At 38.4% G+C, this 20950-nt stretch overlaps 1 protein-coding gene across 3 annotated transcripts; it reads right to left on the bottom strand.

Annotated features, from left to right (window-relative positions):
* Positions 1-786: 786 nt before the first annotated feature.
* LOC140928741 (sorting nexin-33-like) lies at positions 787-20883 on the bottom strand. 3 transcript variants are annotated; one of them, XM_073378524.1, is made up of 17 exons: positions 20667-20883; positions 20509-20595; positions 20323-20397; positions 18245-18489; positions 17358-17454; positions 16742-16867; positions 15935-16049; positions 15263-15396; positions 13130-13233; positions 11238-11341; positions 9939-10019; positions 8876-8952; positions 7249-7338; positions 6037-6093; positions 3919-3976; positions 3326-3417; positions 787-1570 (listed from the first exon to the last, which is right to left on the bottom strand). In XM_073378524.1, exons 1-17 carry the CDS (start codon positions 20688-20690, stop codon positions 1553-1555), a joined length of 1584 nt encoding a protein of 527 aa, XP_073234625.1. In that variant the 5' UTR covers positions 20691-20883; the 3' UTR covers positions 787-1552. The 3 variants fall into 3 exon arrangements, with proteins under 3 accessions (XP_073234625.1, XP_073234624.1, XP_073234626.1); XM_073378523.1 differs by having other exon boundaries at positions 787-2525; positions 20667-20881; XM_073378525.1 differs by lacking the exon at positions 6037-6093 and having other exon boundaries at positions 787-2525.
* Positions 20884-20950: the final 67 nt, after the last annotated feature.

The raw sequence follows: 20950 nt of genomic DNA, 5'->3' as shown, positions 1-20950 counted from the left end.
CATACCCCCACCACGGAGGGCAATAAAACGAGAAAAAATCTTTTCATTCATGCTAATATGGGGTCTAATAATCTCAAGGACGTTTTTAGCTAATAATTAACCATAGAGGTGATACCTAACACCACTGACTACACGAATAATTTCTTCTGTAAAAGAACCGGTTACATTTAAACTAAACACCACGTGAACTTTCATTTCTTCATTTCAGATAGAAAATGATGCAAGGAGGCTTAGAACACGACCAGATTACGGTGAATCAAATGTGCAATAACGCAACAGCTACATAACCGAAAGTTTATTCACGAGCCGATGACAATTGTATTAAAGGAAACTATCGCATAAGCCGTGAAAAAAGTATTTAGCCGACCGTATATAAAAGATGATCAACGCAAACAATAATACTTGATTTGAAACACCGGTAACAGTAAAATGACTGATAGCCTTCTCAACAGAGAAGCTGTTATTTATTAATAACTCACCAATCTTACTCAGACAAGTGGAAAAAACCTCTGTAAGCAACCCCCCCCACCCCCTTGGAAATTGCCTCATTTTGGACCCTCCCTCCCCTCGGAATTTCCGTTGCCCTCCGAGGGGGCGGGGGGGGGGGTGGGGGTATGGAAATTTTCTGGAACTACATTTTCATCATTTCATCGTACCAGTTTAATGACCAGCTCCCAGCAGCTTGTTAGTTCGATTGGTTAGAGCGCTGCACCGTAAGTTACTCCGACAAGGTGGTGTGCTATATCGTTGTGACAACTCGATTTAAAAAACGACACAAAAAAACTATTCTTTCATAGTATGCCCTTACTTTTTATTGCCAGTTCTAGTGACGTTTGTGAACATTTGACGAACCTGTAAAGACCATAACTACATAACTGGAAAATTAAAAGCCCATACATCGCAATTCTTTAATGCCGAGAAGCCTTTCGAGCAATATTATCGCTGTTTCCATTGACCTAGCAATGTCTGATGTTATAACTAAAGAATACCCTTAATTACAGTCATTAAAATATATCTAACCTAACTAAATGGTGTAGTATTTACATTCAAGTCATGAAAGGAACTATGAATGAACGTTTTAAGCTGCGTTCGAGTGATCGTTTTCTGAAAAAAATTAACAGGCACTCATTCCACTGCACCATCAGAGTTCATACTCTAGCTGATATGATATATGCAGTATTTCTGTTTTCAAAATCCCGATTAAAGGGTTAATATTCTCTGGACTATTAAGGGATACGATTCATCGCACTCGCTCTCCTTTCATGTCCTACTATATTGCATGCTTGCAAGCTGCAATAGCAAACATCCGGGACCTTCTCTTGCATTGTCCAGCAGTAAATCTGCGCCTGCGCCGCCGTTTTGCACGAGAAGGTCCTGGGGACCAGGTTAGCTGATTGACAATTCATTTCAATCCTGCATAGCCCTGTCGCTCAGCAACCAACATGACAGGAAAGAAAAAGTACAAGCGGACTGTTTGGTTGAGAAAGTAAATTATGACTATTTCTTCTGTTGTTAATTGACCTTTGCAAATATGAAGTATCATCTTCGTTTGTCACGACTTCACCAATTCCTAACACTGCGTAAGAGATTATATTCGTATTCTCGGCCGTAAACTGGGACTGCACTGCAGAGGAATTGGTCGAGTAGCTCTAGATTCATAAAGTAAACACGTACATTTAATATGTTACATTAATCAGATAACCTCACGCTTATGTGGGATAAGAAATTACACGTAGTAGCAGCTCAATTTGTCCTATTTAAGTCACTTAGAATCTCAGACTTTTAAGTGTCCCAGAACAAAAAGAGAAAACTTACTACCTCAGAACAATCTTTTTCGCAAAATCGTCTACCTCAAAGTTTCTCAGTGGTAAATTTCGTTAAATTTTATCATTTACAAAATAGAGTTACTACAGTTTCCTTGTTCAAGAAAACTATATGGCATTTCAAAGGGTTCAGTAGTTGTCGGATTTGTCATTAATAGAGAAATTAACCATCGCGTTTACGGCAAACGGCAAACGTGAATTTGTACCACTTGACCAAGTTTCCCCTTTACTTGTCGTTTACTGTTCAATATAACTACTCGAAAATCAGTAGATTCACACCAATTCTATCCGTAAGAATTGTTTTTATGTTTTTATCTGCTCATTTCTCATTTTGAAAATTTCTCAACTTGAATCTCACGTTTGCCGTAAACGCGATGCTTAATCTCTCTATTGTTTACTTTCTTTTTCACAAAATTAGATCTCCTTGATGTCTTCTACAAACTAGATAAATTTTTTTCTATTCTACCTAAAACTCTTCTGAACTTAGTCAACTTACTACTGGAGACTTTCCAGGTCAAGTCCACTAAAGTAAGTTATTTTGAGACAAACAAGTTGCTCAGGGCAATTCTCTGTTTAAAACTTGGGGAGATAATTTTTACGTATTTGTTCGCATTAAGATTTGTGGAAAATGCAGCTTGCGACAAAGCGTATTTACTGGATATTATCATACATCCTCAATGAATCTTCTAACTTTTGTATTACCTGAGGAAAGGAGAAACAAACACAAAGGGGTAAGAAAGTGACAGGAACATTCGTAAAACCAAAGGGCACAATCCTGGTAAGACTTATCACTTTGTTAGCTACTGGCTAATAATGATAATAATAATAATATAAATGATAATAGTAATAATAACAATAATTTAATAATAATAATAATAATAATTGCCTAGCCCTTGTGCCTTTAACATCAGAGCTGGCTACACCTGGATATGGTTACAAAATCTCAAACACAACTACTACTGAATCCTTAGGAAGGTACTTAGTGTATGAACAGAATGATTGACTTGAGTGACTGATGCTCCAGGTGCATGGTTTACGCCCGGCTGATGCACAAAAAGAACATCAGTAAAGACTGTGACAGAAGAGATAACAATAATAATCATAATCATAATAACAATAAAAATAACAATAACAACAATAATAATAATACTTTCTCTTCCTATAACTGATCAACAGTCTGAAGTATATCAACTTGTATTCTTTTGACGGGGTTGATCGTCGAGTAAGAGCCTAAGGCAGTTTGTACAACCCTGACAGACGGTTGCTCTATTGCTTTAATACATTTTTTCCAAAAAATGTTAAGGCACGCCACATTGCGAGATTATTGAGACCAACTTTTGGAAGCAATTCCATGCGCGTTTGACCATTGTTGGGAATATCAAACGGCCTAACCATCCACCCGTGTAACCCGGGCTTACGATATACGTCTCTAAATTGCCTGAAAGTGCTGGCACATGTCTACTAGTAAAAATGCGATACTACGCAAATTTTGTCAAACTTACCCTTTGATGATAATCTATTTGCTCTTGAATAAAATGCTGCATCATGCTTTTGAAGTCTGCAACTTTTTGATCATGAAAATGACTCATTTCCGCTGTCAAAACAGGATTGTAATAAGAAAAATCGCAAATAAGACGCAGGCAGAAAAAAATTTACATTACACCGTAACAGAAAAAAAAACATACCGATGGAACTTATGACGGATTTTTCTTGGTATCATCGTTCCAGAGCAATCCACTGTGTGCAATTCCCCTGGCCATTTACCCGCTATTTCCCAAAAAGAACAAGAGCTCTTTATGTCCTCTTCGCGTCTCAAGTCCGTCGGGGGGGGGGGGGGGGGGGGGGAAGGGGAGAGAAAAAAAGAAACCTCTGCATGGGCTCAGGGTATAGTACAACACACAAGATGTTTCTCGAGTTTGCGTTTCTTTTGCTACAGTGGAACCTCGATATAACGAACCTCTATATAACGAAGTCCTCGGTACAGTCGGTATAACGAACGATTTTCTTTACCCCAGTCATAGTAAGATATAAGTTAATATGCGTCAGTGGAAATCCACCTTTAGCCGCTTATTTTGAAACGCTCACGTAAACTTACCAAATGAAACGTTTGTTATTGTGTCTGCGCGAGCACTTATTTCTTCAAATGTTGCGTACTGTAAAACAATTAAATCAATTTAAAATGAGTAACATTTCATAAAAAAAAAAAAAACAATCATACAAATCCAGGCGCCCAGTACCCTTAAAGTTCAATCTAATGTTAACCATTGTTAAAACTGAAAACTCTGTCGTACGGCTCTTTCTTCATCTCAACAGAAGTGACCTGGATTCCCGTTAAAACTGACTGACAAACCCCTCCTATCCGACCTCTCCAGCACTACGCCCATTTTGCCAAGATTCTCGATTTTGGGTTGGAAAATCACAAGCAAAAGATCACTCCGCCTAGAGTGGAATTAAGCAGTTTAATGAAACTGTTTCATTTTTACTTTTTCCTTACAAATGGTGAACGCAAGCCATTGTGAAATATTACAGTTACTTCTTACTTCCACGGTTTTTAAGGTGACTCGACCCAGTTTCTTTAGGGGGTACCATCCTACTTTGAAGCTCTCTGGTATCCACACCTTTACTCTTATCTTAAGTCTAACACATAGAATGGATAACATATAGACCAATCTACAATATAACACAAAATTTTTAGCGATCGGAGTAAATGTCACGTGGTTATAATACCACGCCCCTTTGAGGTCTGAGTCGAAAATCTGCTGTTGCCGGTATTTTTTCGTGAAAATCTCTCGGCTACATATAGTGCGCATTAGTGCCTTGCGTTGAACAAAGTTTCACCAAAATCGCAAAGACCCAATTCGAGGAAATTCAGCGGTTTCCAAATTTAGGTCATAATTTATGCCAAACTGATAAGCAACCTTTACACAATTATATCTAATAAACTATGAAATTTATCCCTTTATTTTTGGGATCTTTATAACAGATGGGTCCTTGCAAGTCAGCAAATAACTTACAACACAAGAAAAGTACGAGAAAATAGAAGGGATTCCCGTCACGTAACGTCTCCAGCCAGCTGAGTGTATAGGTCATGCCGAGAATTAAAAACTCTAAAAAGAAAATGGCCGGGGTGTTGAATGCTATTCGGGCGAGAGAGGAAGTTCACGGAGAAGAGATTGTGTAACATTTCTTGATTTTTTATGCAAAGGCACAAGAAACACGAGAATTGATTAAAAATCGTGAGTTAAACATCAATATATGTATCACGCGATCGCCTGTCTCACCGTACCAAAATTATCATATCTCGGTGAGCATTCGGAAGTAAGCCAAGCGCGGTCATTGCACGCGTGCTGAACAAGAATGCTGTATAATGACAGACTAGAAACAATAGACAACTCCCAAAGCACAAACTCAGCCAAAACGCTAAAAATCTTCAATGTTTACTCAAGTTTGGGCTTATAGAAGATAATGTCACAGTTTTTCAATGACCATGAAATTCAGAATCCGGGTAGTTAGTTAGTTAATCCATTGTGGCCCTGAAAAAATTTGAAGGAAAAAAAACTACGAATTTTTAAGAAAATGCTTTTTTCGTGAGAAGGACTCTTAAACGCTGAAAAACGTCTACAAATAGGTCAAACTATAATTTCTATATGTTTGCTTTGCTCTAAATCGCGCCTATTTACAAGGCCCTAAAGCTTTTTGCTGACTTGCAAGGACCCATCTGTTATAACGATGCCCAAAATAAAGGGATGAATCTCATGGTGTATTAGATATCATCGTGTAAAGTTTGCTTATCATTTTCGCATAAATTATGACCTAAATTTGGAAACCGCTGAATTTCTCGAATTGGGTCCTTGCGATTTTGGTGAAACTCTGTTCAGCGCAAGGCACTAATGCGTACTATGTGTAGCCGAGAGATTTTCACGAAAAAATACCGGCAACAGCAGACCTCAAAGGCGTGTGGCATTATAACCACGTGACATTTACTCTGGGAAGAGTCACCTTAAGTGAGTGCAAAAGCATTAAGCGCGCAAGCTCTCAAACAGGCCAATTGAATTTGATTGAAGTCAAGAGTGTGTGCACTAATGCAAGTAAATACTCCATTATACTGAAGAAAACAACCCAACGACGTGACTGCTAAATGTAATTTGAGTACGGCGAAAAAAAAAAGGACAGGGAAAAATTCCCTGTCAGCTACATGTCACTCATCAAATACCTCCATTTTTTCCTCGTCTTTAAGTCTCTGACATTCTTTAACTTTACTTATCGTGCCCTATTAGACGAAAGAAAGACACGCAAGAGCAATGAAGGACAACAACGGTATCCCCATTAGTGTCAGCTTAAGAGAGGTGTCCGGGTCCGCTCAATATATAGTCTCCTTCGCAGCTGTTTTCGTCTTGTCACGCAACGCTCCTCCTCATTATGTGCGCGATAAAACAGTTAGAGAGGAATGCGTTTCGAATGTGAGCAGCCGTTTGTTGGGGAGGAGCGTTGTGTGACGAGACTAAAACGGCTGCGAGGGAGCCTGCTAAATGCCGGTTCGATGGGATAAAAAGGATGAAACTTACTGACGCTCGTGTCCGCTAAATACAGAGTCCGCTTAATAAAGGTTTTCACTATATACCGTTTAATTCTTAGACAACAAAATGATTTTCGTAATCTATTCCCAGTGGACGCTTGCTTAACAAAAGGCCTGGAGACTCGACAGATGAGTTACGGGACATGCTAGTCCACAGGCGAGAAAGCAATAGGACTAGACCAAGATAAGAGAGAAAATTGGGGGGAGGGAGGGGCAAAAAAAACGAACCACAAAGCAAACTTCCCACACCCTTAAGGGGCTTGGACGGTGCATGAATCCAATCCTCCCGCCCTTGCAGCCAAACTGGACAAATTTCCTTGCACACGTGTTTATTTATACACAGAAAGCCGCTCCCAAGGGAGAAACGAACACACGCCTAAAATAGAGCTCTCGATAGTAATTGCTCAGAATTAAGGTCAGTGTTAAGCGAGCGAACACTGGGAACAGGCGTCCTGTACTACCCTTTAAGGCCTCGTTACTCTGCGCAATAGCCTATTCAACGGTTATGCGCTTGGTGACCTAGCCTTTGGACGGAAGAAAAGATGAGTCGACTTGTTTTGATACAGAACCAGATCTTTCTGTTTTTACATGCACTTTCTTTCTGATGCAAAGTTGATAAATAAAAAGGACTAAGGTTTGTGTAACAAGAAAGTCAACACCAATCTCGCTTCCTCTTAAAATCTATGTAAAACAGTAAAAAATTGTAAAATGGGGTATTTTTTCTTGTAACTTGTCCCACAATTTTGTTGATATACACAACTTTCACAATATACCTTTCATGGCGCTGGTTTAAGAAAAGTTCATTATAGGTTTCCCCTTTCTCCTTTTCGGAGGCAAAACAACTCTTACCTTATGAACTTGTAACACATCGGGGTATGCACTGAGCATTCCTGAATATTCTTTGAGTCCTTCTATCAACGGTAAATAATCATTTCTGGGCTATAAAAGAAAACAAATTGTTAGAAAACACATTATACTGATCAGAATACTGATTAGGGGGCTTTAGCAACGACGACGGCGACGGCAACGAGGACGTCAAAAAAGCAATAGGTTTATTACGCAAAACAACAACTTTGCACGTGCATCACGCTTTTTTGTACATTTCTTTACCGTCCTTGCACGACTACGACGTGAAAATGCCTAATAGCAAGTATTATGAGGAACTTAAACAAGCGACGACGAATCTCTTTTTCTCTCTCTAAACTTGAGCGCGGTCCTCAAGAAATCAACTCCAGGGAAATTCGCCTACACTTGACATTTTCAGCAAATTGGAATAACCAAGACAATGATTGAAAAAACGGGAATTCATTTCAAAACTGACGTTTTCGCTGCCGTTGCCGTCGTCGATGCTAAAGCTCCCTATTGGGTATCACAGCGCAAAGTTCCTTTTAGTTTTAAAAATTCGTGAAGACTCCAGTTCGCTTTGACCGCTGAATAAAAGAATTGAAGACGCATTTGTTACAGGCTTAGCCTCCATCTGAAGTAAATATACAGTATATTCATAAATTCCAACGAGAAGAAGACCTGTTAATTACTCTGTCAGTTGTGTATTTTCAAATTTCAAACACTTCACTGACTTGCTGGAATTTCTGAATATTTTACTTTATGTCGAGGCTAACCCTGTATGACTGTGTCGTTGATGTTTGTATTCAGCGGTAATTTTCTAAATTGAAACTGGACTACAGGCGAATCTTTGCTGACGTCATTGTTTACATTATTCCTCATTAGCATACGACCTAACTCGTAGAAGCCGTGGCCGTATATGTGAACTAAATTCAAAACTGGAAAGAACTGATTAACTTTAGCAATTTTTGCAATTTTCAGCTCTTTGCAATTATTATTGAACGAAATATCAGCCATCGAAAACTGCGAAATTGCTGAGTTGCAAGAAAGTTAATGAACCATACATTCTTGGTAAAATTTCGAGTTTTTAAAAGAGAATTTCTCTGAAACCATTCGGTATATTGGGTTCAAATTTTCAGAGATAACTGAAATTTTTATTATCTTTCAATATTCAGAGATTTTATTTTATTAGCTTCATCAAATAATGATGAGCATATGTTAATGAGACAAAAATGTAAACAAAATGTAAACGCCTATTGGGATTACCATTTCCCAGCCACAAGGGATTCACTTTACATTTCATACATTGCTCTTAAAGCGCATATCATCGACAACCAGAGCAACAAGTAACGGTAATAAAATTGTGAACATGTCCAACGAGACCCTAACTATGGTCGGACATGACGAATGGACAGACAAAATTTGTGGCTGAAGATTTCCATAGTAACTGAAGAAATTAAAAGCCAACATAATGTACGACTGTACGTCCAGCAATTTTTCTTGTTTGTCTGACTAAGCGTAGACCTGATTGCACAGATGCCCACATCTAAAAAGTAAACAATATTAATTGAAAGCCTGCTGCACTAAGGTTCTTTCAACTTGGAAAGCATTTCAAAAATTCGTCTTTACCAACCTGTTCAGCTATCATCTCTCCTATTTCATCATACGTTCTTCCTGTGTGTTCTACAGCTTCTGTTAATCGCTTTGAGCCTGCAGAGAAAATACATCTCACTGAACACTCCTCACTGTAAAACATAATCACGACTTGTACTTCAAATGAATTATTACACAAGTGTTTTACTGGAAAATATACCACTCGTAAAATTCATAAGAACTACATCCGGGACCCGAGTGTTTTATTTTCCATAATCTCACACGTGAGTTTATCGATGACGTAATTTCGGTAATTTCCCTCCAAAATTTGTGGGCGTCTTGCGTCCTTTGAATTTTATTTACACATTCTTCAAAGCTTTGCTTATATTTTGTCATTGTAGAGCCCTATTCGGCTAAGTGTTATTTCTCAAGATTATTGTAAACCTTGTCTTATATTGCTGTACTGTAAATTTGAACCGTCACAATTACTTTTTGGCGAATAAAAATCTATTATTTTATCGATGTCTTTTTGTCTATATAATGAAAAGAATATTACACGGCGGCTTGAAGATATGAATTTTATTTTCTCGTGGCAAAAACAATATTTTACTCACTCGTTGCGCTCGTTCGTAAAATATTGTTTTACCACTCGAAAATAAAATTCATATCTTCGCGCCACCGTGTAATATCCTCTATCTACAAAAGGCCCAAACTACTGTAGAAAGAGCCTGAAACCAGTTCAGGCATACTTCAGCGCTTCTACACAGTGAATCAAAATTTGATTTATTTGCAAACCGGCTAAATAAACTTTATAACACCAAAAAATATGATATATATTATACGGCGACGTCTTCTAACGTCTTCTGTGGATCATCTCGTAAGCTAATGAACAAAACTGTAAACAATGACGTCAGCCTATAAAGTTCTTGTTTATGGACGTCCTAATCTTTAATCCTACATCACCATAAATGAAACGTCCACGACATTATTTACATTTTAAAAGCTTTTGACTTGGAAAGGACAAAACGCCTCAATAAAATCCCGTCTACACGTTAATAAAGCTGAATTCATATGTAGATATTTATGAGAAGGAAATGCCTTACTTTCTGAATCTTCGTCAATAGCGAAGGCCGCGCTTAGCGATGCAAAAGTACTACCAACTTTCTTGTACTCCGCCCGGTAAGCTGTCAAGAAAAAGAAGCCTTGGGATCAACCCAGCAAACCAAAACAAGCATATACACATACCGTATATAACTATTCCCCATGGCATGATATACTAAGTTAATTCATTAATAATAATAATAATAATAATAATAATAATAATAATAATAATAATAATAATAGACAATTTTATTAAAAAACTATTAAAATCCTATTTACAATTAATTCGCTTAAAAAAAAACTATTCATTGAAAAACACTATTTACAATTTCTGTCGATTTAAAAAGCACTTAATTTAGCTTAAAAAAAAAGTTAATTAAAACTCAGAAAAATTTTTTCGAATTAAAAAACATTTCATTTCAATAAAAAAAAACTGTCAACCTCTAAAATTCAAAAGTTTCTTTCAACTGCTAAATTAACCTTATTATTGATAATAATAATAATAATAATAATAACAACAACAACAACAACAACAACTACGGGCGACAAATGGAGCCCCCAATCCTAATCTCCAGGTTTTTATTGCGCATGCGTCGCATGTATGTAGCCGACTTTCGTTTGGACTCCCACTAAGAATGAATGGAATACACAAAACGCAATTTGATCACGCGCGTTTCGACATTCTACCCCTCGTACTCTGACCACGCGTGTTTTGACCATCTGTCACGTGAAACTTACGCAAAGCACATAGCGAAAGCGTTTTGACCTTCCATGTTATCGCCTACACTCCGTAACCTTTGGTTATTACTAACAATAATAATAAGTAATGGTAACAGGACTGAGTGGAGTCCAATCCGGTCTGTAACAATACGAGTGATTAACAAAATCTGACGACCATTTAGCTCGCTTCGCTCGCTCAAATAGGACAGCTTGCTCGCAGCTTGGTAAAAATCTCAAGACGCTTTACCATTTTGACTTGACCTCTATTTTACAGACTTTTTCCAGGTCTGGAAAAATGCTGGGCAAATTTCAAGACCTTTTCAAGAATTTAAGACTCTGTACGAACCCCGGTTATAATTTTTACAAAATGTATCTTTTTGCGTTCAGGAGATCAGAGCTTAACCTCCTCCAGTAAAAATAACAGTGCGAACGTTTCTCGTGAAGAAAACTATAATGAAGCATTTCGGGGTGTCTATTTTTTGACCGCACGCGAAAAAACTTTAAATCAAATCTCGTCCTCGAATCTAAGTCTCTATGAACCCTCATTTGGCGGTATCTTAAATAAAGTTTTCAAGACTTACATCCCTGGCACTTTTCACTGTGTATTTGGCCTCGATCTTGAATGGCTCTGACACTCTCATCCATAGTCTTTATAAAACGACCAAACTGTTCTATTCTATTTTCACTGCAAGGGAAAAGATCTCAACATCAAATACATGAAACACTGTCATAGAACCAAACAAAGATAGATACCGCATTTACTTCAGAGCCAGTTAGTCGTTCAATTGTTCCTTCATAAAACGCGTCTTAACAGATGAAATCATATAAACGCTTATTACTTTGGTCATAGTATTGCACATTATTTTAAGAAAACAAGCAGTAGTTTGTGGCGGATCTGGGGGGGGGGGGGCATCTTATTTTTAGGCTGTTTTCACACTATGCGGGATAGCTTTTCGTGTCTCTATGCGGTATAGTATGAACAGCAACGGCCCGGGGCGGAACAAGTCGTTCACACACATCGAATATCGTGTGGGCGCGGTTGACCGAGAGGGTTTGGTGCACTTAATTCCAGTCCTCTCTCCTGAATATTTACTTCCGTCTCAGTGGGTTCCAGTCCTTGCTCCTACTTATTTACTTCGGCGACGGTCCAAATAGGAGTTTACACTGCACCAAAGTATGGCACAAAAACCTATCCGATATGTAACTTTCGAGATCGGCGCGGCGCAGCCTCGCTCCCTCACAGAAATCTCGCCGAAATCACCGTTCTTGTGTGTGAACAGAAACCCTATCTGGCATGATTTTCGTCGCCGTGAAGCTATGATAGGCCCACAGGGCTGAGAAAAATTATTTACCCCTTCCTATGTTAGGGGCCAGGGTTCGCAGAAGAAACAAAACTGCTTGATCATTTTTTAACTTTCGAAAGGACATATGTCCGGCTAAGTCACTCTTTGAGAGGAGAAATGTGACGTCACGTTACCATGGTAGCAAAATTTCTGGACGACAACAACAGGGAGCTTAAGCAACAACGACGGCGACGGCAACGAGAACGGCAAAAAAACAAAAGGTTTAGATTAGGAAAACAACAACTTTGCACGTGCGAATCACGCTTTCTTGTACACTTCTTAGCCGCCGTTCAACGACTGCGACTGCGACATGAAACTTCCTAATTTCACGCGCTCGCTTTATGGAGTAGGTGAACAAAGGACAAAAATTTTCTTTTTTCTTTTTCTAAACTTAGATACGGTCCTTTCGGATTCAACCCAGAAAAGTTTGCCAACATTTGACAAATTAAATCAAATTGAATAAGATCGATGAAGTTTGAAACTTTGCGAATTCACTTTTCAATGACGTTTTCGGCCCGAGGGGGGGGGGGGGGGGTACTCCCATATGAAAGGGGCGGAGACCTTCGTCGTCTTGCTTAGGGGTGTAAATTTCAAATTTTGGTCTCGCTTAGGGTGTTCTGGGCAAAACACTATTATATTTAGCCGTAAAGGTCTCTTTTAGGGTTGCACTCGAAGAAATATTAAAAAATTATATATTTCCAATTCGTTTTATTTACTCGATTCATGTAATCAAAGTTTAAAATGATCGCTTTTAGTGGTCAAAAAAAGGTTCGGCCACGGCCACTTTGCTCTCCTTTAAGCCGTTTAATTCAAAATTTCCGACGAGCATCCCCGCCCCTTTGATATGGGAGTACCCCCCACCCCCCACCCAGAGTTTTCGGTTTGTTGTCATCCAGAAATTTTGCTTCCATTGGTGAACTCATTTCCTTGCAAAATTCGAGTCTGGTAATAAATAGAATATGTCACGAGGACATTGCTGTTTTACATCAATGCTGTGCTTAACACAAAAAAAAAGGACAAAAAGTGGGTCGGTCGGTTGGGTGATCAAAATTAATTGGACAGGCATTGTCTACATTTGTATGGTATAAGACACGAGTACTGACATTACGAACGAGTACAGAGCTACTCACACTACTGTAAGCTGTAACGATTGTGGTGGACAGTCTACTGTCATGAAGAAAGATGCTCCAACCAACTTATCACACTCTGCTTTTCTTTTTCCCTGCTTCCATTCCTAGTAAGACAAAATAATTTGAAAATGTCAATACTAAGAATATTGGTTTTATAATTTTATTTGTTTACTCTGCTTCACGTACCCTGGGTACCAGAGGATTTTCTCGCGTGCGGGGGTAATTTTCAGCGTTGGCCGAAGGCCGACACATCTTCGGCCGTAGGCCGAAGCTACGAGCGGCGCGGGTCACTATAAAGACCAGGGGCCCGTTTCTCGAAAGTCCCGGTAACTTAACGGGCCCGGAATCATATTTTTAAATCAAAGTCTCAAGAAAAGTAGGGTGTGTTCTGACCTCTAATGAAGTCCATTTTGTTTCGTTAGCTAATAACTCTACTGTATCATTTTCAAAACTTATAAAACTCCCTTCTAAAATGGAAAACAAAACAGCTTAACGGGCCCGGTAATTACCGGGAGCTTCGAGAAACGGGCCCCTGGGCGGATAACGGTTGGGCGGTGAAACGAGCGCTCCGCTCTTCATTTAATGTGTGATGCGGAGTAGGACTGGCACGAGCGCTCTTTCCGCGCTTCCGGTGCGCTTGAAGGCCGGCGAAATTTTCCTTTTTGCAAACCGGAAATTCTATTTTCTTTCTGTAATTTCAGGCTACAGTGTTAAATAGATAAATTTGTTTCATAACAATATCAATAAACAGTTTTATATGTTTGTGTCTGTACGTCTATAAGTCAAACTTGTTGGTCGTATAATGCCGAAATTTGAGTTTAATTTGAAAGTGTTGAATACCTCCTCCTTCCACTAAATATCACCTAATTGTCTTTCGCCGTTTCGTTTGCAAAAGCTTAACACTTCTTAACCTCAATTTTTACATATGTTAAAGGGGGATAAATTTTATATAACATAACAAAAAATTAGATTGATATATATTGATATAGTGGCGTTGTACTTCTTCAAACTTTGCTTCTCGGGTGCAACGCGCCATGGCAATTCGCGCAATGCGTTGCAAATCCGGCAACCGCATGTAAACAAAATTTATTGAGGTCAGTTGTAAGGTTTTTTCTCCGTTTTTCTCTCTAAAACAAAACAAGGTAAACAATAAAAACTTAGGGGAAACTAACTTTTGAAGTTTCGAAGAAACAGAAAGACGTATGAGATGTTTTTTTTCAAAATTAAAAAGAAGGATGATGGTGCTTAAAATTAGCATAATTTCACCTTGCACGAGCTGCACGCATTTATAAAATACACGTCATCTAGTTATGAAACACGATCTGCTGTCTTTTAGCTTTGCCATGGATGACGTGGATGAGATTTTTCTTCATGTTTTAGACAGTACTTAGTTGTTTTTGTTTTGGAATAACATCGACATTGGCGAGTGGCAGAACGAAAATATGATTCAGTGGTAGAGTCATGGAAGTAATAAAAGAAACCCTTTGAAAGGGATGTTTGTCTACTCCAACTAAACCTCCCGCAAAAAATAGCAACATTTGCCTCTCGGAGACAGCGTACCGGCACAAAGGAACGAGGAAGAAGTGCAAGAAAACAAATCAAGCTGCCACAATTCAGTGACAGCGGCAATGTCTAATCATGTCTAATGTACAAAACACATCGCAAGCCCTGACCGAAGTCGAAAACAAGCGACATTTCTAAGCAGAGTCCCAGTCCACTGCATCACACCTTTTTGCTCGGACGCGCTCGTTTCACCGCTCAACCTTTATCCGCCCTGATAAAGACTTTACAGAAACCGGAAACCGCGCTAGAAAACTCTCTGGCACCCAGGGCATGCTTCACGTGATTTGGTACATATTTTCACTTTCTCGTGATTAGTTGAGCCGCTTTGGTTTTTTTCCAAACCATAGAGCTTACCTCAGGAACTGTCATGGGTAATTCTTTTGTTCTTTTTGACATATCCACGGAAATTTCCCATTGCAAGTTCACCTTGGGAAATTCGGTCACATACAAAACGTTGCTTCCCCATATGGGTAAGGGGAAATTGGCTAGTTTAGCTTCACCCATTGTTCCTCTTCTTGCACTCTCAAAAACTACTCATCTAGAGTAAAAAGAGTTTTACGTCCTACAAACCTTTTCATTCTCCCCGCACGTGATAAAATGATGAAACACCATACTTCGAGATAGTACAGGATGAATACAAATTCTGCTAATCCACATTTGCAATTTTTCTCTTCTTTTCTCAACGAATTCTTCACCAAATCTTCCTACAAACAGAAAAGTGTGTTTCAGATACATGTATGTTATGATTCAAGTTGCACAGTAATATTTTTAGGTGAGTAACATGGCTCTAGGTGCAGTACACATAATAAGCCGGGACGCATGGTTTTACCGTTAATATTAAATAAATATTACTCACTGAGCTTTGATTGTTGAATTCATTATTATGAGTCGGTGAGTGGATGTTAATTGTTACCAGAATGGATGTAACATTAACAACGCCCTAAATACAATAGTAAAATACTTACAGGCCAGCTTTGCTTACAGCGTAAAAAGTGCTCTGCATTCCGTCTTCTGTCCCTATGTCCCTGTGGTACCCACCATGAGAGTAAGCTCTCTACTTAGACCATACTTGCAGACTACTACATGTATGTAATACCCAAGGTAACTAAAGTGTGCAACATACAGTGACCTGTAAGAAATGCTATCTAATGCGCATATGCATCAGCTGACCGTATCCCTGATGAAATGTTTATCGCTTGTGTGGAAGGTGTTACACTGAGATTCAGAGATAGGATTTATTACCTGTTATTTGTTTGTCTGGCAGTGGAGGAACTGAAATGGATGTAAACTTTTCAACAAAGCGTTCATGTAACCAGTCAAAATGTTTATAACGTCTGCTGACAACAACTCCAGTATTCTGGATCAAAAAGAAACAAAAATATAGTTACAAACAAAGTAAATAGTGTTAAGTTCTTTGTGTGCAATTTGTTGGGTTGAATCACAAGTCTGCTAAAGAACTGTGGCGGCGCTTTGGCAGGGAATGAAACACAAAACTTTGGGTTTGCAGTTACAATGGATGAGTTGGTAAGTTTTGTGGCAGGTACAAAACACAGATCACAGGTCACAAGTGCAAGGCTGGTCACTGCTCTGTTAATAAATAACTCAAAAAACCAGTTTTCCCTCAAGCTTAAACTCTATTTCAGGTTGTGATTAGGGTTAGGAGACACTTTAAGTTTTGTTTTGTTTTGTTTTTTTTTTGACCTAAGCATGGTGACTGGCCGGCCTTTACTCTAACCTGCACTTGTGACCTGTGATCTGTGACCTGCATTCTGTACTTGTCATAAGTTTGGCAACTGTTAAAGTAATTCACAGCTGAATTTGGAGTGTTAATTATCACCATATAATCACAGCAAATGATCCATCAGGGAGGCCACGCTGGTGAGTGTTTGGGTACTGCACTTGTTATCTGTGCTTACCAGAAAATAATACCCAATGTTTTCTCGATGTGTAGTAAAGGAGTTGATACGCTCTGAGTTTTGTACATGCCCCATGTAAATGGTGACAAATAATGGATGCATTGACAATATAAAACTTCAAAAAAATACTTACACTTGGAGTTATGTTGTAGGCTATAAAACTCTTCATTCCTTTGAATTTACTTTTTTTCTCAGGTGCATTTACTACACAAGTTAATGGCTCTGGGTCTCTAGTCCAAACAATTCTATTGCCTTCCTCCTGCAAAAATTAAAACTGTCTGTTCAGTTTATTTGGATAAACTTTGTAAAATTTTTTAAAAATAAATCATGGTTCTCAGAACCTCCCCTTGGGGGGTGGTAAAATTTTAAGGTTTGATGGGGGAAGGAAGGTCAGTGTTGGCTCAAATTATTCAATGAGAGTTTGACAAACAAAGAAGTAGGAAGCTACTAAAGAAAGTTGTTTCTCCAAAACAGAATAGTTTCAATTTGGATGAAAATGCTAGACTATTCTAGTTCTTCAAATTCGTCCCTTTTGAAAGTGATGCCTCACATAAAAACCTGCTAATGGAGAGATTAGCATGCACAAGTGGCGGTTCCAACATTAAAAAGGTCACTTTTAAGAAATAAGGATTATACTGTAGTTTGATAGATCAATATTAAATAAACTTCATGGTTTTTTTTTAGGTTATTACAGGGTAAACAAGGCAACTGACATTAAAAGTACCTCAACGGTAAACACATAAACATACCTGAATAGCAACTCTTTCCTCGCGAGGAATTTTCACATCTGTGCTTGATGAGCCGATTATGTATGCCTCTCCACCAGACTTGACAAAATTTGAAAACCTAGAGAAGTGATATCAATTCTTAAACACTAGTGAGAAACACTATGACCTCAAGCAATGTCTGATCTACGATTTTAATCCAGGAGGAGGGGGCAGTGTGTCCTCGTCAACAATTTTCAAGGGGGGCTCTATATTACTTTGTACTCTGTTGAACACGATTAAATGACAACCAACTTAGTTCCAGAGATTCTTATGTACCAGGCATTACATGTACATGTAAGTATCAACAAACTACATGTTCAAGAGCAAACAGGACCACATTCTTAATCAAGAGGATAAGTAAAACAACATGTTTATTCTTGTGAGAGTAACAAATTAATCTCAACCGTATTCCACATGCTTCAACAGAGTTTTTCAATTTTCTAAAGAGATGAAACAGCATTCATCGAAGAGTTAACCATCTCAACCTCCACATAATTTATTTCATCACTGACAAAAATTATTAGGTCATTATTAATAATGTTGAAGCAAATTTTAATGTTATTTTACTCAGTACATGTAAGTCTTCATTTGATGTCCTAAGCCATTTCCATGTTATAATTTGGGAACTGGGTTGATTTTTCTTATTGGCAGGGGGGGGGAGTTGGGTGTTGAGTCATTGATTTTTGGGAAGGGGGGGGAAACACAAAAGAGGGAGTGTCCCAGACGTTTAGCATCTGTGAAACAGTCCACTCGCTGCAATGCAATCTAAAGGAAGCATCAAAATCCCCAGACTGTGGATGAAACTTAACTCTCTCTTTCTTGTAAGGAGAGAGTTAAGTCATCATCTATATTCAAAACTCAAATGCCACCTGTTCATGCTCTTGCGAACAGTCCCTGATCTGCTGATCCCAGAGTTGGTGTTTCTTCTGGGTAAGGACGACAATGTGTTCTCTGACTCCTGCTCACCATTGTAACTGCTGACAGTTTCATCATCATCCCAGTCATCATCCCAGCCATCAGCTGTATCAACTGAGCCTTGATTATTCAGTGGCGCAGATGGCAGGGGATGAAAATTGTTTGACTGAGGCCGAGGTTGGGATGAATAATCAGCAATCTGATAAAGAATGACAACATTTTACTTAACACTTGTTTAATGCGAACACAACAAAATTAAGTGAGTGTGTAGATAGTTAGCTGATGATAAAGACCACTTTGAAAAACTCCATTATAATCTTTCAATTATAAGTACAGAAACGCAAACTGCTTCTATACGGAAATAACCTGCGATCAGTTTTTCTTCCCTGCCAAAAAATAAAAATAAAAAAATCGCCTGATCTCAGGTTAATACGGAAATGCCCTGTGATGTGCAAAAACTACAACCAGCATTGCAAAATGTAGCTATGAAGGTACAGACAAGGCAAGATCTGCGATCACTGATTTAAGGTGCAAGCTGCTAGAGGGGTCTGGTGGTCCAGCTTTTGTCATAAGGAGTTTCTTCAGATACAATAACCTTTTCAACAGGGAATTATTTTCCAAATTTATTTTTTCAAAATTTTGGGCCAAAATCTATGTAACTGTAGAGGAGGCAAGCACCTCTTCTTGCCTTTTGGAAGCTACAACTCTTGAAACCAGGCAGTTGTTGTTAACATCTTCTCAAGTTAAAGACAAATAATACAAGGCTCAAAAGCTAATTAGGCACACAATTCATTACAGTAGGTACAGAGGGTAAATAAAAGCAATGTTTCCTTTTCTGTTTCTTAATAGCGAATTGAATTTGTCGTGTTGAATTTATTTTGGTTTGCCTCATCTAATCGCAAAATTGTTGAGACAGTGAGAAAAACTGGCCTTTCCTGCATAAAATCACGGCTAATAATACATCTATGAGATACAAAATTCACTCTTCTCTCTTCCCTATTGAACGTTGCCCATCTAGGTTTTGAGCATGGTCTTGTGTGGCTACAAACTGAAGTGGAAGGGGAAATGGAAAACACAAGATTATGCCGAAATAAGATATTAAATGTGTCTTAAGCACTTTAATTTACAAATGGTGGTAGTTTTTCAAAATAAAACAGGCCCCCTGATATAAAGTTTCTTTTTCCTACTGAGGACCTCTTGCAGTGTCTGTTGTTGAACATCTAATGTGCCACATTGTCAGGTTCAATTCTTAAAGAAAAATAGAAATTGAGTTCCCAGGTATACTCCATCTAATATTATTTTCAAAACTGAATTCAGCCGTATCCATGACCTGTTTAAAGTTAATTTAGCAAAATGCAAATTAAACAATATTAGTTGGCTATAATCAATACTACACAAATTAGTAACGGAAAATTCAGCGACGGATAACTTAACTTCTTGTGTTGTCAAACCGTTTACGAGAGCACATCACTGCACGGCACGCAGTTTTTTACTCCACTATATATTTTTTACTGTAATACATTTTCAGTTGTGAAGAAATTTTTTAGTCTATACTTGAATTTTTTGAAACTCATCATACAGCTCTGCCTTGTTTGCTTAGAGCAATGAGTGCCAATTAGACAACTATTCACACCATTGTTCAAATCGCAGTTATTGCATCTAGGCCATGCATGCAGACTGCTTGCTGGACGAAATCTGAACACGTTTGCAGTACAAATGCCCCCTAATTTCGAAACAGTGTGAGATTTCGTCTCATAATCTTAAAATAATATGGTCTCCATGAATTGCAATATTATTTTTCACAGATTAAGACTCGAGTTCTTACGTAAAAGTATTGTTATTGTATTTACCGAGGTGCAATTATGTCAGCATTAAGGTCAGTCACTTGTTACAGTCAGCTAATACTTAAAATTACGAAAGAGCAATTGTTAAAAAGGAATTCGTATGCGAGGAAGTTAACAAATCATTTAACTAATTGTCGATCGCGTCGTTATGAAAACTATAACAGAATACTAACTAACTTCAAGCTCACCTCAACATAGGCTTCAGGGAACAATCCCCGTGTTCCATCAGGGCTGATACCTTCCCACCAACCTTCTCCAACATCCTGCAACGAAATGAACGCGAAATAATTTTGAGGAAAGGAAAAGGAAAAAGAAAGAAATAAAAACAAAACTACAAGAAACTAAAGAAGTACAAGACTATAACACTCGCGTACCGTCCGCGTCAGGATCAGGATTTCGTCAGTGTAGACAACAAGTTCTCCAGAGGGTGCATCACCTTCAAAATCATACAACACCCGAACCTAAACAAAAAAGAAAACAAAGTGAAACTTCAAAAGTACAAGTAAATCTTAGCTTGTAAGAATCGACTAACCTTTGTGCCAGGGGCTACAGACATTTCTTCGCTAAAGCTTTAAAATGAATCTAGTCCATTTCCACATCGATGCTATTTTCAGTTGTGATGTCACGTGAACAACCTACGCTTCACCACGGACGACCAGTGCCCAGTAGGATTTGTCAACTTTTGAATGTTTGTACACTTTAAACTAATCGATGTCTTTAGCGATTACATGTATTTACGACGGCTGTACATTTGTTATTGACTTTTCTTCGACTTTTTCCGGTTACGTTAGCTTCGAGAAAAGACTATAAATTATG

This window comes from Porites lutea, chromosome 2, assembly GCF_958299795.1.
Source record: "Porites lutea chromosome 2, jaPorLute2.1, whole genome shotgun sequence".
Lineage (NCBI taxonomy): Eukaryota > Metazoa > Cnidaria > Anthozoa > Scleractinia > Poritidae > Porites > Porites lutea.
Note: the sequence above shows the minus strand (reverse complement) of the source record. Positions and strands in the feature narration are given on the sequence as shown.

What these genes read in the sequence shown, in the direction of transcription:
- LOC140928741 (XM_073378523.1), bottom strand. Translation starts at nt 20,690, where the DNA reads ATGTCTGTAGCCCCTGGCACAAAG. An exon ending in CCTACAACATAACTCCAAGT is followed by an intron (nt 16,050 to 16,741) that starts GTAAGTATTTTT and finishes TTTTTGATCCAG; the next exon opens with AATACTGGAGTTGTTGTCAG. An exon ending in GAGAGATGATAGCTGAACAG is followed by an intron (nt 7,339 to 8,875) that starts GTTGGTAAAGAC and finishes TTTCTTTTATAG; the next exon opens with CCCAGAAATGATTATTTACC.